The sequence below is a fragment of the Corythoichthys intestinalis genome, chromosome 17 (genome assembly GCF_030265065.1).
Source record: "Corythoichthys intestinalis isolate RoL2023-P3 chromosome 17, ASM3026506v1, whole genome shotgun sequence".
Classification (NCBI taxonomy): Eukaryota; Metazoa; Chordata; class Actinopteri; order Syngnathiformes; family Syngnathidae; genus Corythoichthys; species Corythoichthys intestinalis.
The window spans coordinates 6,227,945-6,243,562 of NC_080411.1; the positions used below are offsets into that span (position 1 = coordinate 6,227,945).

The window sequence follows — 15,618 nt, forward strand, 5'->3', positions numbered from 1 at the left end:
GTTCTTTGTTGTATTTTTTTTAAAAATAATTATAATAAAAATAAGCATATTTACAATTTCGAAGTCAACAATGCTTCTGAACAACTTATCAATTATATAAATAGATTTAGAGTAATTCAATTATCAATTATTGTTCAGTTAGTCACTTCAGTACAACAGTCCTAATTGACAGCAATAGACGTCAAATGCATTTGGCCTGTGTCTGAATAGCAACAGGACGTCTGTGACCGTCGATGGCAGCCTACGAGTTAACCAGGAGCATCTGACTCTGTGGGAATTTTAAGTAGCTGCTAACAAAATGAAGTGCTGCGCGAGGCCGAGGCGAAGACTGAACGCTTGACTGTGGTGCCCTCCTGTGGTTGCCACTCACCGTGCTTTTGTCCTTCAGGAGCTTCTCGATCACTTCAATCAGCTGCTCCTTCTGTTCCGGGTCCAGGCTGAGGAACCAAACGCACAAGATATGAGAAACACAAAGCCACATCTACTGCTCTGGCGCCATCTTGTGGCATCTAAAGATCATTGATGTACAGTCATGTGAAAAAAATAGGACACCCATTATTAAATATTCAGTTCTTTATGAAGAAATGTTCACATACCAATGTCTGATCTTGTTTTTCTTTATCACTGGAAAAGAAAGCGATTTAATTGCAGGTAAAACAACAAAAAATAACATTGTTTTACTCATTAAACCAAATATATCAACAAAAATGCATATTCTAACTGAGGAACAAGTTAGGACACCCTACCACCTAATAGTTACGCTTTTGTAGCCATCTACCAGTCTTTGACATCGGTCTGAAGAAAGATTGCCATACTCCTCAACGCAGAATACTTTAAGCTGTGAGATGTTTGAGAGGTTTCTTGCATGTACAGCCCATTTCAAGTCACCCTACATCATCTCAACGGGATTACGATCTGGGCTTTGACACGGCCATTCCAGGACTTTCCATTTCTTCTTTTTCAGCAGGTCCTTGGTGGATTTACTGGTATGTTTTGGGTCATTGTCATGTTGCAGGGTCCAGTTTCGCTTCAGCTTTAATTTGTTCACAGATGATTTCGCATGTTCCTCAAGCACCCTCTGATAAACGATATACTTCATAGTAGATTCTAAGATGGTAAGTTGGCCAGGTCCTGCTGTGGCAAAGCATCCCCAAACCATGACACTTCCACCTCCATGCCTCACAGTTGGTATGAGGTCCTTTTCCTGGATTGCTGTATTGGGTTTACGCCAAACATGTCCTCTGTGCTGGTGTCCAAATAATTCAATTTTAGGTACATCTCTATAAAGAACATTATTCCAGAAGTCCTGGTCTTTGTCTACATTCACTCCGGCAAACTTTAGTTTGGCCTTCATGTTCTTTTTGGAAAGCAAAGGTTTCTTCTTTGCACACCTCCCATGAAGGTTAAACTTGAAGTCTCGTTCTGATGGTAGAGGCATCCATTTTCACATACAGTGATACCTCAGCTCACGAACATAATTGGTTCCCAGAAAGTGTGTGTAAGGCGAAAAGTTCGTCTTCCGAACATTTATTTCCCATAAGAAACCATTAAAATGAGAATAATCCGTTCCCAGGTCCCCATAAAACATAATTTTCTACTAAATAAGCCTTAAAACTACACAAAAATATACCTTATTTTATGTATAATAAATGTGCTATTGTATTATAATTAAAGAAATAAACTGTACTGTATAATAAAGTAGTTTTATTTACCTTTGTGATGGTAGTTGATGGCTTGATGGAATGGAGTGGGAGGAGTAGGGAGGGAGGGAGTTACTGTTTGGAAGGAGAGTGTTACCAGCAAAGTGCGCAGTTAGCGTAGACTCCACTGCTGTGCCCCCCACATGCTTTTGGTTGTTAATAAAAGCCATCCGACGCCTCTGGGTGTTTGTATGCACGCCGCCACCTTTCTGGAGAGGAAATCGGGCGAACCGAAGACAACCGACGACAACGAGCCAACGTGACTCGCCGGTCCACTTCTCACTACGGTGGGAAGCTGAAAGCACCGCCAATTACCAGTCGAGGGTGAATTGGTAACACGAGTCACCTTCCATAAGGACTGTAGGTAACTCTTTTTCGGTCCCATAATAGCAAAAGTACACTCAATATGGTCCAAAATCTCTATCAAACACAAACCACGTCCGCACTCAACGAGAGTGAGGGGACGAACTGGGACGCCGTGAGCGTGCGTCAGCTTCTCGTGGAGCTTTTCGACCGCGTGAATTGGTTCGTCCGCCGAAAACTAGTTCGTCAGCAGAGACTATATGCTCGCGAATTTAATGTTCTTGAGGCGAAAAGTTCGTGAGCTTAAGCGTTCGTGAGCCGAGGTATCACTGTACACGCAAGAGTCTGCTGCAGGTTCCGTGATGACATTTTTGGGTTTTTGGAGACTTCCTTTAGCATCTTGCAGTCTGCTCTCGGGGTGAACTTGCTTGGACAGCCAGACCTGGGCATGTTGGGAGTTGTTTTGAATGTCCTCCACTTGTAGACCATTTTTCAGACAGTGGAATGGCTGATTTTATATTCGTTTGAGATCTTTTGAAATCCCTTACCAGACTCATAAGTGTCTACAATCTTTTTCCTGAAGCCCTTAGACAGCTCCTTTTTTTTTTTTTTTTTTTTTTTTTTTTAACCTGTCCTGTTCAGCTGTTTGACACAGAGAATGGAAGTCTAAGTGCCCGGATTCTGAACAGTTTTAATGTTTCACATTGAGAGTCTGACATACTCCCATTGTGATCATTCAAAATACCTTTTTATTATGACAAAGCAGCGAACAGGAAGGGATTATGGGGGGACAGAAGATAAGAAATACAAGAGAAGAAAGAAAAGAAACATACACAAACAACAACAAGAAATACATTGAACATCTAAACTAGTTACTAATATGCTGGTGCTATCGTCAGCGAGATGTATTTCCGGTTTACACCATGTGGGGGCCTATTGGCCAGTGAAAGAGGAGAATGGGGGTGGGGGTGTCTATAAGACTATAAGCTAAGTGATTGAAAGGGGTAGAGTGTACACAAATCAGTGTTCTGTTCTGTGATCTAGAACCCAGTAATCGTGTGAATCTCTTATGAGTGTAAGCCCGTTGGCGACCAACCCTACGCCGCCGCATCGCCAATCCCGGCACCGGGACCCCCAACCTGAGCATGCCCTACCACATCCAGCAGCACGCAAGCCCCACCGGGCGTGCGACAGCCACGCAGACGGGCGGAGAAACCGCGCGGGTGCCAACCCAGGGCCACGGACCCCACCCAGCCAGCTCGGGGAGGGAGGGCGGGTGGGGGGGTGGGGTGGCCATGCACAGCCCATCCCTCCTCCCGCCGCCCAGGAAAGGAGCCATCGCCCCCCCCCCCCCCCCCCCCCCCGGGACCCAGGGTGGTCCCCTGGGCCACCTGCGCGCCCATCAACCGGCCTTCAGGGATGGCAGGAGGGGACGCATCACCAACCCCACGCCTACACCCACCCCCGCCCGCCCACCCGGGCCACGAGCCACAGCCCCCCAACCGGCACGGCACGCCGCGGGACCCCCAGCGGTCCACCAAGCCCCAGGCAAGGCAGGGTCCCCCGCCGGTGCAGGCGACACCCCGCTGATACACCGGCGCCCAGCCAGCGACGGAGCGCAGGGTGGATGCCCAGCCAGAGAAGAGAGGGGAAGGCGGAGGCAGGAGAACGCTCAGGTACTGCCACGGGACGATGCAAGATCGGAGACCCGACCCCCCAACCCACTCCCGCGGCCGGCAGCAGAGGCAGAGGGGAGGCCACACCCCGGGAGCCACGCCATATAGAAAAAGTGTGGGACCCACCTACCACCCTATTACTGTGGCTGCCAGGTTCCCGACTGGCAGCCATCACCCAGCACCGTGATGGAGGTGTGAGGGGAGGGTAGTGCAATGTATGCATTAAAATAGGAGAGCTTGGCTTGGGGCAATGGGACCGCAGCATGGAGTTTCTGCCCAGCCGCTTGTCCCACCGCCCTTTGCCGGAGCTCTCCTGTGGAGTATGATGTGTGTGGTGACAGCTTAGACAGCTCCTTAGATCTCACCATGGGGTTTTCTCTCACTTTAACAGTCAGTCACTGTTGAAAGTATTGACGGGTGGGGCAAACTTTCTTCAGACCGATGTCAAAGACTGGTAGATGGCTACAAAAAGCGTCTCACTGAGGTTATTTCAGCCAAAGGGGGTAACAGTAGCTATAAAGTGGTAGGGTGTCCTAACTTTTTCCTCAGTTAGAATAAGCATTTTGTTGATGTATTTGGCTTAATGAGTGAAAACAGTGTTAATTTTTGTTGTTTACCTGCACTTAAATCACTTTCTTTTCCAGGGATAAAAAAAAAAACAAGATCAGACATTGATATGTGAACATTTCTTAAAACAGAACTGCATATTTAATGGGTTGTGTAATTTTTTCAAATGGCTGTACCTGTAAAGCTTCTGGATAGCGTGGGCGGAGGTCTTCCTGACGTAAGGAGACAGGTCGGCGGCGGCCTCCTTAATGGCCAGCATCATGATGGGGACGATGATGGTCACGCGGATGCTAGACAAAACCCTCAGTGCACTGGCCCGGATCAACTGGTTTGGGTCCTATTGCAAAATAAATGTCAACGACACCCTACGCTCCTGTTTACCAGGTCACCTTGGTATACCTTGAGGGCCCGCTGGAAGGTACTGATGGAGAGCAAGGCCAGGTCCTGCTGCTCTTCCGCATACCTCACCAAGTACACGTACACCAGCTTCTTCAGCTAACAAACCAACACGCAAAGTTAATCTCTAAATAACATTGCACTGAATTATGTATAAATGTGCCAGTATTTTTTGTTGACTGTCATACCTCGATGTTCTTACTGGCCACGTTCTTCACCACGGCGGGAAACAGCTCGGATGCATTCTTTCCTTTCGCAATCAGCTGCGGAGAAAATATTATGCAAGGTAATGCTAAGCTAGCTTAACATTCAGGTCGATTTCAGAACACTCACCCCGACCACCCTCTTCATGGCCTCAAGTTTGAGCGACTCCTTGTTGCTCTCCAGCATTTCTTTCAGGTCTTCATTCCTGAAGGACACAAAACAAACGGAATGGCGCGCCAACATTCAAGTTTAATGTGTCATTAGAAGAGATAGACCGATATATTGGCCAGCCGATATTTGAAAATTTGACGTATATCGGTATCAGCCTTTTTTTTTTTTTTTTAAATCTGACCAGCCGATATGAAAAAGTCAATTTAAAACTAGGGATAGGGACTTGGGATCACGCCATTTTTCACAGTGTCGGAATCGGATGAAAATTATCGGGTTTTTAACTAAAAATATATATATTTATGTTTTTCTGCCTCAGCTAATAAAGCCTCACTCTCCCTCCTGCTGCTTTTCTTGGTCAGCAGTAGTGCTGCAACGATTAATCGATTAATCGAAAACGATTCGAATCAAAATTTTGCTGCTTTGAGTATTCGTTTAATTAAAGTGGTGTTGTAATGGTTTTGAAACTGTTTGCATTTAGTTTTATTGATTATTGATTTGCCCTCTAGAAGCAAGAGTGATTATGACATAAGTCATATCACATGGCTGAATCCAGCTGGTCCCTGTTAAAACCAACATAAGCCAAGTTTTTTTCTTTGAGCTAATGTTTTTTTTTAATGCATTCGTAATTTACTTTATAGGTATATTTAGCTGTTTTTTGAGGGAATATCTTTGAACCATTTGTTCAGGGAAAAAAAAACCCTTATCATTATATAGCATTTAAGCTAGCAGACTTTTGCTCTGTAACCTAGCCAGTTGTTCTTTGTTGTACTTAGAACATTATTTTTTTCTGCTGTTTGAGCCTCAGCTCAGGAATTTTAATTTTTTATGTCCCATATCTGATTACTCGATTATTCGAACTAACTAGTTCATCGATTAATTGACGACTAAAATAATCGATTGCTTCAGCCCTAGCCAGCAGTGCACTGAGAGTTTTGCTTGTTCAAGTTAACAATGATTGACAGGCGTTGAAGATTTGATCTTGACAGAAAAGCATGGCATCGCTACCTTCAAAGACGCCGAATGTGTCAATCGTCGTTTGGCTTGTTAAACACTAGTGTGCTGTGGCAAATCATTGTGTGTGTGTGTGCACGGCTGTTCTCAGCAGTGAACGGCTTTGACTGGACTCACTCAATGAAGCATAAACTAAGACAAGCATTTTTCTAAGTTATTCTTGTTTAAAAATAATCTACATTATGAAGGTGGCACAGTGGGACAGTAAGATGTTTAATTTTTTTTTTTTTTTTGAATAACCCTTTTCTTACGGAGAGCTATTTATTTAACATTTTATTCTACTTAATAAGAGATGTGTCTGAGTATAGGAAATTGTGGCACTTATGGAGCTATTTTTTTCATTTGTGTGATTCAATAAACATGTTTTCGGCATTTCAATGAAGTTCAGTGTTCTCACTATTCAGTTTTTTTATGCCAATTTTTACAATTTATTTCTTTAATATGCACATTGATGAACATCTAAAAGAGGCAAATATGCCAGATTGTAGCAAAAAATGCTAATTTTCATCCGCGGTCCCTAGGCAGGTAAAACAAAGACACAAAAAGACAAAAAAGAACAAAAGATTAAAATAATATTGTACAGTACAATTTTTACTTGAAATGAATATCGGCTCTAAAAATCGGCTATCGGCCCCTCTAACTACTAATAATCAGTACCGGTCCTGAAAAACTCATATCGGTCGATGTCTAGTCATTAGATATATATATTTTTAGATATATACATATTTTTTTAAAATTTTGATTTGTATATTTCAATTTATTTATTTCATTGTCATCATTTATTTTAATTTTTATTTCAATGATTTGATTTTCAATTGATTTATCAAAATACTATTTAAATTTTCAGATATTTATTTTAATGTTTAATGATTAAATTTAATCAAAATCAGGTCATGATGGGCAAAGGAACAAGCGTGCCAAAATAAAAAAATAATAAATAAAAGTAAGAACAAGTAAAAAGGTAAAAAGTAAGTAAGTAAAAACATAAAAATAGAAATAACAAATGTTTATTGAAAATATTCAGATCAATGTTGAATAAATGCTGAAAAAAAAAATTAAAACGTATTTAAAAAAAACATAAAAATCTAAAATTAATGTAAATAAAAATAAACTGGAAATAAATTTCTTTCGAAATGAACAAATATTTAAAAGAACATATTCAAAAAAAATCATTTAATAATTTATTCAATGATGCATTTATTTATTTATTTAACTTTGGCATTCTTGGTCTTCCATACAAACAAATGTGTGATAAGCGGCCCGATTCCGCCGCAACCAAACAACTGGCGTTAATCAGTGGCATGCTACAGCAGCTCATTCCTGAGCTAACGCTAACACTAGGACAGCATTGTCCACCTATACTCAAGACCTCTGTTGTGCTTGAAATTCTTGAGAATTCCATCAGTTCTTTTCGATATCAGAAAAACACAAAATGTCAAAGCTTCAAGCATGTTTAAAAATATAAAGTTGTGTTTCAGATTTCCACCCCCACCATCACACACAATTGTAATCTTTCTAGTTGTCAAAAGTAAATAATCTAAAAACAATTGTATACAGTGGTATGAAAAAAGCATCTGAATCTTTTGGAATTCCTTACATTTCCGCATAAAATCACCATCAAATGTGATCTGATCTTTGTCAAAATCACACAGATGAAAAAAACTGTCTGCTTTCACTAAAACCACCAAAACATTTATAGGTTTTTATATTTCAATGAGGACAGTATGCAAACAATAACAGAAGGGGGAAAAATAAGTAAGTGAACCATCGCATTTAATATTTTGTGCCCCCCCTTTGGCAGCAATAACTTCAACCAGACACTTTCTGTAGCTGCAGATCAGTCTGGCACATCGATCAGGACTAATCTTGGCCAATTCTACAAAATTGCTGTAGTTCAGTCAGATTCCTGAGATGTCTGGCAAGAATCGCTGTCTTTCGGCCATGCCAGAGCATATCAATGCGGTTCAAGTCTGTACTTTGACTTGGCCACTCCAGAACGTGTATTTTGTTCTTCTGAAACAATTCTGAAGTTAATTTACTTCTGTGTTTTGGATCATTGTCTTGCTGCAGCATCCATCCTCTTTTTAGCTTCAACTGTCTGATGGACAGCCTCAGGTTTCCCTGCAAAACATCCTGATGAACTTTTGAATCCATTCTTCCATTAATGATTGCAAGTTGTCCAGCCCCTGAGGTAGCAAAACAGCCCCAAATCATGATGCTCCCTCCACCATGCTTCACGATGGGGATGAGGTGTTGATGTTGGTGAGCTGTTCCATTTTTCTCCACACAAGACGTGTGTTACTCCCAAACAATTCAACTTTGGTTTCATCATTCCACAAGATATTTTGCAAGAACCTCTGTGGAGAGCCTTTTTGCGAACATTAAACGAGCAACAATTTTTCTTTTTTTAGACAGCAGTGGCTTCCTCTGTGAAGTCCTCCCATGAACAACATTCTTGGCCGTAGTTTTACATATAGTTGATGTGTGCACATAGATATTGGACTGTACCAGTGATTTCTTTAAGTCTTTAGCAGGTACTCTAGGGTTCTTTTTTACCTCTCTGAGTATTCTGTGCTGAACTCTTGACATCATCTTTGGTGGACGGCCACTCCTTGGGAGAGGACAATTCCAAACTCTCTCCATTTGTAGACAACTTCTCTGACTATCAATTGATGGACATCCAGATTTTTAGAGATGGTTTAGTATCTTTTCCCAGCTTTATACAAATTAACAATCCTTGATCGCATGTCTTCAAACAGCTCTTTTGACCGAGCCATGATGCACATCAGACAATTCTTCTCATCATGACACTTCTTACCAGGTGTGTGTTTTATCGTAGGCAGGGGTGGTGTGTGTTTTATCGTAGGCAGGGCAGCTTTAAACCACTCATCAGTGATTGGGCACACACCCGACTTAAATTTTTTGGTAAAAATTGGTTTCAATTGCTCTTTAAGTCTCCTTAGACAGAGGGTTCACTTAGTTATTTTCCCCTTTCTGTCATTATTTGCATGCAATCCTCATTGAAATATGAAAACCTATCAATGTTTGGGTGGTTTTAGTTCAAGTAGACACAGTTTTTTCATCTGTGTGATTTTGACAAAGATCAGATCACATTTAATAGTGATTTTATGCAGAAATGTGAGAAATTCCAAAAGGTTCAGATACCTTTTCATACCACTGGATATATGTATGTGAAACTGGACAGGTTGCCAGCAAAGTACCGTTATCATGTTTCACTGCCATTGACAGTCATTTGGCGATTAATTAAAGAATTAAGGAGATTATTCACGTTTAGGCAAAATTAATCTATCAAATTCCACAATTAATCGCATAATCATTGTCTGATTAAGCTATCATGAACTCATTCATTGACAGTGATCATGTTTCAGTGCCACTGTAGGCGACAGAATTCATGGATTAATCATCAAATTAGATGAATCTCACAATTAAGCAAAAGATGATTCATCATTTGATTTCAAAATTAATTGACAGATTTACAGTATGTATCATCAACTCCTTCACTTCCAATGACCATGTTTCAGTGCCTTGTTGGCCATTTTGCAATACATTTAGGAAATTATTCACAATTTGGTCAACAGAATAATTATCAAATTCAGCATATAACTGCATTCTTACATGTCTGATTAACCTATCACGATCTCGTTCACTGATGATCATATTTCAGTGCCACTTTTGGAGACAGAATTCATGGATTAATTGTAAAATTAAGCAACATAATTCCATCAATTTTTTGCAAAATAATTGGCAGGTTAATGTGATATTAACTCATTCACTGCCATAGACCATGTTTCATTGCCTTGCCAGTCACAATGCAATTAATTAAAGAGTTCAGGAAATTAATCACAATTTGGTCAACAGATGAATCCATCAAATCCATCAATTAACTGCATAACTATTTGGCTGATTAATCTATCATGATCCCGGTCACTGAAAATGATCATGTTTCAGAACCACTGTCAGCGATAAAATTCACAGATTAATCTCAAAATTAAACAACAGATAATTCTGTCAAATTAATCGCAAAAGTAATCGACAGGTTAATGTATCATTAACTAATTCACAACCAATCAAAGTCTTGCAGCCTGTTCAAGTTCAAATGGATGGGACGTCTATCGCCGTCAATGGCAGACAATAAGTCAAAATCCAGAAGAGCAAGCAAAAAAAAACAACAAAAAACGCTGCCGTACCCGTCTACGTGCGACTTTTTGGCGCTGAGCGTCAAGATACGTTCTTCTTGGCTCAAGTCAGCCTTGAAGGACAACTGCAAGTGCTCGGCCGACATCACGGCTGACCTGACGGCGACAGCCGCTTCCGAGCGGATCTTAGTCAGGCGCGCGTCCATCCAGACGCCGGCTCCGCTTTGCTTCTCTATCTGGACGGCTTTGTTTGCGCCGCTCACTGCTCGCCTTCTTTTTATTGACTTTGGCAAATGAAGTCACAAGACTGACACGCCACGCTAACATTCTTCTGCAGTACATCACATAATATTTCTGTTCGATTACTCTGGTCTTAACATTTTAGCATTTTGGTTTGGCCAAGTAGTTGTGCAGAGAAAAGTTGGATTATGGCAATTACGGAATTACTGTATGGTAACTGCTCTCCAAAGCAAAAGCAGATGTTTGCAAATATCTAATTTAAAAAGATAATAGTCTACTTTCAGCAGGGACCACACAAATAGTAGAATATCAACCTTTTTTTAATCTTTTATTTATTCTTTTTAAATAAAAATATAGTTTTTTTTTAATTAAAAATAAATAAAACTTAAAGCAACACTAGGTAAAATTTCAGTTTTGGTCGATTTTAGCGACACAGGCTAACTAGTGCGCTAGTGTTTTGCCTTAAGTAAGAGGACCAGCGCACAGTGTCGTAAAATCATGATCTCCCGGTCCCCTGCGATGGATTAAATGACATTTCTGTTTCCAGCGGCTGTCTGCAGGATGAATAGTAATGATGTAATGAATCCAGTTGTGGCTTAACAATAGCATAAAGGGTTTCCCCTACAGACAAGCGATTGTGGCGCACCGCCACACCAAAATAAAGCAGCCACGCCTTGCAAATGAGATTTTTTTTTTTTTAAGGCCGTTTCAAACTAACGGCAGCCGAGTGTGAAGAGTTCAGCGGCAACCTATTCATTGTGTATTGTAACGTCCGTAACTATGTGTGGCCCCCTTAAGAGACGATTGGACTAGGGAGCTGTGACGCAGGGGGAAGCAAGTACGAAGAATGGGAGAACGGGCAAAATAGCGAGAGATAGTGGTCGCATTTCGCGGCAGCCCGCTGGCATTTTGTTATTGTTTTTCTTTATTATTGATTACACAATAAAGTAAGCCAATACCGACTTCTCTCCTCTTTCCCATACAGTGGATGGCCGTCTTGGACGGAAGGCCAAGTTCGAATGAACTTGCGCCGAGAGGCGGAGCCCAAAATAGAGCCTTGCTCTATTTTCAGAGCGCCGCCGCGCTAACTGCGTCAACAAGGGGCAGGTGTACTTGTATCTGTGCTATCAGGCTGTTTCGGTGGACGGATATATGCAATCACGGCTGACGAAACTTTGATAAATGCGCTCTCCCCCCCCCCAAGTTTCGCGAGCTCTGGGACACTCCAAAAATGACTCTTATACCTTAAATTAATGGTACCTCAACGTGCATTTGTGTGGAAATGTAGTACACAAACAACAACAACAAAAAAACTATGGTATTCACCTCACAGAAACAAGTAAAACTTTACACGACTATTATAATTTCGCCCCTACTCCTTGAAATGGGTCCGTTGACAGAAGGACTATTATTGTTGTGGTAATGTAGTACGTATTAGGGCCAAATAAAAGGAAGAAAAAGGACTACGTCGTAGTATTGGCACCCCTGCAATTCTGTCAGATAATGCTCAATTTCTCACAGAAAATGATTGAAATTACAAATGCTTTGGTCGTGATATCTTCATTTATTTTGCTTGCAATGAAAAAAACACAAAAAAGAATGAATAAAAAGAAATCATAATCATTTTACACAAAACTCCAAAAATGGGCCGGACAAAAGTATTGGCACCATTTGAAAAATCATGTGATGCTTCTCTAATTGGTGTAATTTACATCACCTGTTACTTACCTGTGGCACATAACAGGTGGTGGCAATGATAAAATCACACTTGAAGCCAGTTAAAATCGATTAAAGTTGACTCAACCTCTGTCCTGTGTTCTTGTCTGTGCCACATTGAGCGTGGAGAAAAGAAGACCAAATAACTGTCTTGAGAAGCAAAATTATGAGGAAGCATGGGCAATCTCAAGGCTACAAGCCCATTTCCAAAGATCTGAATGTCCTTGTGTCTACCGTGTGCAGAGTCATTAATAAGCGTAAAGCCCATGGCACTGTGGCTAACCTCACTAGATGTGGACAGAAAAGAAAAATTGACGAGAGATTTCAATGAAAGATTGCGCGGATGGTGGATAAAGAACCTCGACTGACATCCAAAATAGGTTCAAGCTGTCCTGCAGTTCGAGGTTACAACAGTGTCAACCTGTACTATCTCCAAAGACCTGAATGTTCCTGTGTCTGCCGTGCGCAATAAGTGTAAAACCCATGGCCCTGTGGAGGTTCCCTGATGTTTTGGGGTTGCTTTGCTTTCACTGGCACTGGACTGCTTGACCGTGGGCATGTCATTATGAAGTCTGACGACTAGCAACAAATTTTGCAGCATAATTTAGGGCCCAGTGTGAGAAAGCTGGGTCTCCCTCAGAGGTCATGGGTCTTCCAGCAGGACAGTGACCCAAAACATACTTCAAAAAGCACTAGAAAATGTTTTGAGAGAAAGCACTGGAGACTTCTAAAGTGGCCTGAATCCCATAGAACACCTGTGGAGGGATCTGAAAATGGCAGTTTGGAGAAGGCACCCTTCAAATCTTAGAGACCTGGAGCAGTTGGCCAAAGAAGAATGGTCTAAAATTCCAGCAGAGCATCGTAAGAAACTCATTGATGGATACCGGAAGCGGTTGTTCTCAGTTATTTTGTCTGAAGGTTGTGCTACCAAGCATTAGGCTGAGAGTGCCAATACTTTTGTCCGGCCAATTTTTTGATTGATTTATGATTTATTGATTTATTTTGGGTTTTTTTCCATTCTGTGTTTTTTCATTGCAAGCAAAATAAATGAAGATACTACTACCAAAGCATTTGTAATTGCAATCATTTTTATTGAGCAGTATCTGACAGAATTGCATGGGTGCCAATACTTTTGACCAGCAGTGTAGGTCGCATTTATGCGGCTATACAGTGTGAACGTAGCCTGGGTGGTTGTTATCACCCACCAACATTGGCTCTGGAAAAAACTAAGACAAAGATAATTAATCAAGAATTTTTACATATATCATAATCAAAACAACAAAAAAAAAAGCAGTTTTTTATGTTTCCAAATACCGTAATTTTCGGACTATAAGCCACTACTTTTTTACTTCATTTTGAATCCTGCGGCTTTTAGTCCAGTGCGGCTTATTTTGTTGATTTATTTGAGTTAATCGGTGACACTTTATTTGACAGTGGGGTCATAAGACTGCAATAAGACCGTCATAATTATGACATGACACTATCATGGGCATTACTGAATAATTATGTCATTAAGTGTCATTAGGCAAATTAGGTCACTAAATCCATTTATGTCCAGCTTGAATCTGTTACAGCCATTCAATAAAGATATAATTTGCCGGATAAGGCTAAATGGATATCTGTTATACGTAGAGATGTCCCGATCCATCAGCATCCCGATTGATCGGGTTCGATCACGTCATTTTCGAAGTATCGGAATCAGCAAAAAAATATCGGCCATGCCTTTTTTTAATATACATATATTTTTTAATTAAATCGTTTACTAATTGTATTTAACGTTACAGACATAATATGTTACACTCATCCAGAGTCTTTAGTGTAGGCTTAAGGTAGGGTTATCAAATTTATCCCGATAACGGCGGTAATTAATTTTTAAAAAAATGTATCACGTTAAAATATTTAACGCAATTACTGCATGCGCTGCACGACCCCCTCACGCATTGTCGCGCTCAATCTGTAATGGCACCGTTTTACCTATATAGAGAGATAAAAGGCAGCGTAAATTGAGTAGAGTGAAGTTTGACAGCCTTTGAAGCCAATTTTTAATTAGCTAAAGCCTTACAATCCCTCTCCCTATGATTAGAAAGATCATTGGAAGCAATGTGGGGAAGCAAGGTCGCAACTGATCTTTTTCTTAACACCTTATATTACTCCCCAACGCAGAGAAGATATATCAATTGGTAGCACTACGCACAGTCATGGTTCCACTTCCCATCATGCATTTGGGCAAGGCTACAGTATCATTTACTGAAAGCTCAACAAATACACTAGATGGCAATATTTAGTCACAATATACACAGTCACAAGTCTTTCTATCCGTGGATCCCTTTCACAGAAAGAATGTTAATAATGTAAATGCCATCTTGAGGATTTATTGTCATAATAAACAAATACAGTACTTATGTACTGTATGTTGAATGTATACATTCGTCCGAGTTTTATTCATTTTTTTCTTAATGCATTGCCAAAATGTATATGATCGGGAAAAATTATCGGGAATTTTTGGAATTGAATTGGGAGCAAAAACAAGCAATCGGCTCTGGAAATATCAGGATTGGCAGATACTCAAACTAAAACAATCGGGATCGGGAGCAAAAAAACATGATCGGAACAACCCTAGGTATAAGCATTATAAATGCTCGTAAATGCTCATGACATTGTAATGTCATAATTATGATTCTCTAATGACAGTCATATGACACTACTGACGAATAAAGTGTTACCAAATACCATAACTATCAATTAATGAAACAACTGGAAGAGTAGCTGAAGAAATTATTATCACAGAACATGAATTTTGATTGTTATTTACATCTGTAGCGCCGCAATGGATACTCGGAGGTATGTTGGGCAACAAAAGTGTTAACAGCAGCTGGCAGCAGAGGTTGACTCTCTCTCCCAAAGGAGCAGTGATGGCCAAATGAAGCCTCTTGAAGCAATGAAGCTTTGCAGCCATTGCTTCATAGCTTCATGGTGGTTCATTTGTTCTTATGACAGTCTTATGATGATGCTGTCAAATAAAGTGTTACCGGTTGGTATTGTTTGGTGTAAATATCCCATAATACAGTGAGGACCGCTGCGGCTTATAGTCCAGTGCGGCTTATCTGTGAACAAATGCCGTTTTTGTGCCAAATTTGGTGGTTGGCGGCTTATAGTCAGGTGCGCCTAACAGTGCGAAAATGATGGTACATAGATAGTGTAAAGCGTTTTGAGCGCCTTGAAAGGTGGAAAAGCGCTATATAAGTATAACACCATTTACCATTTACCATCTTGTCTTAATTCAAATAGATTAAAATTTTGTTTTGTGCTACCTTGCAAAAAAACAAATCCACAAACAACAACTTCCTAATTCACTTTTATATGTTTTCGTGTTGGAGAACGCGAGTCATCATTTCTAAACATGTACTTCTGACGACAGAAATATTTACAATAAAGTGTGACATTCCCGCCTGCCACTCAACGGCCCTGAGAAGCTAA

At 40.6% G+C, this 15,618-nt stretch overlaps 1 protein-coding gene across 3 annotated transcripts in view; it reads right to left on the reverse strand.

Annotated features, from left to right (window-relative positions):
• ap3b1a (adaptor related protein complex 3 subunit beta 1a) overlaps positions 1-15,618 on the reverse strand; it is a 109,123-nt gene that overhangs the window by 91,760 nt on the left and 1,745 nt on the right. For all 3 annotated transcript variants that reach the window (XR_009061093.1, XM_057818764.1, XM_057818765.1), the window contains exons 2-6: positions 4,976-5,051; positions 4,831-4,905; positions 4,646-4,741; positions 4,423-4,583; positions 371-437 (exon numbers count right to left, since the gene is read on the reverse strand). Coding sequence is in view for 2 of the 3 variants with exons in the window: in XM_057818764.1 (XP_057674747.1) it covers positions 371-437; positions 4,423-4,583; positions 4,646-4,741; positions 4,831-4,905; positions 4,976-5,051 (475 nt within the window). In the remaining variant the exon portion in view is untranslated. The remainder of the gene's footprint in view (positions 1-370; positions 438-4,422; positions 4,584-4,645; positions 4,742-4,830; positions 4,906-4,975; positions 5,052-15,618) is intronic.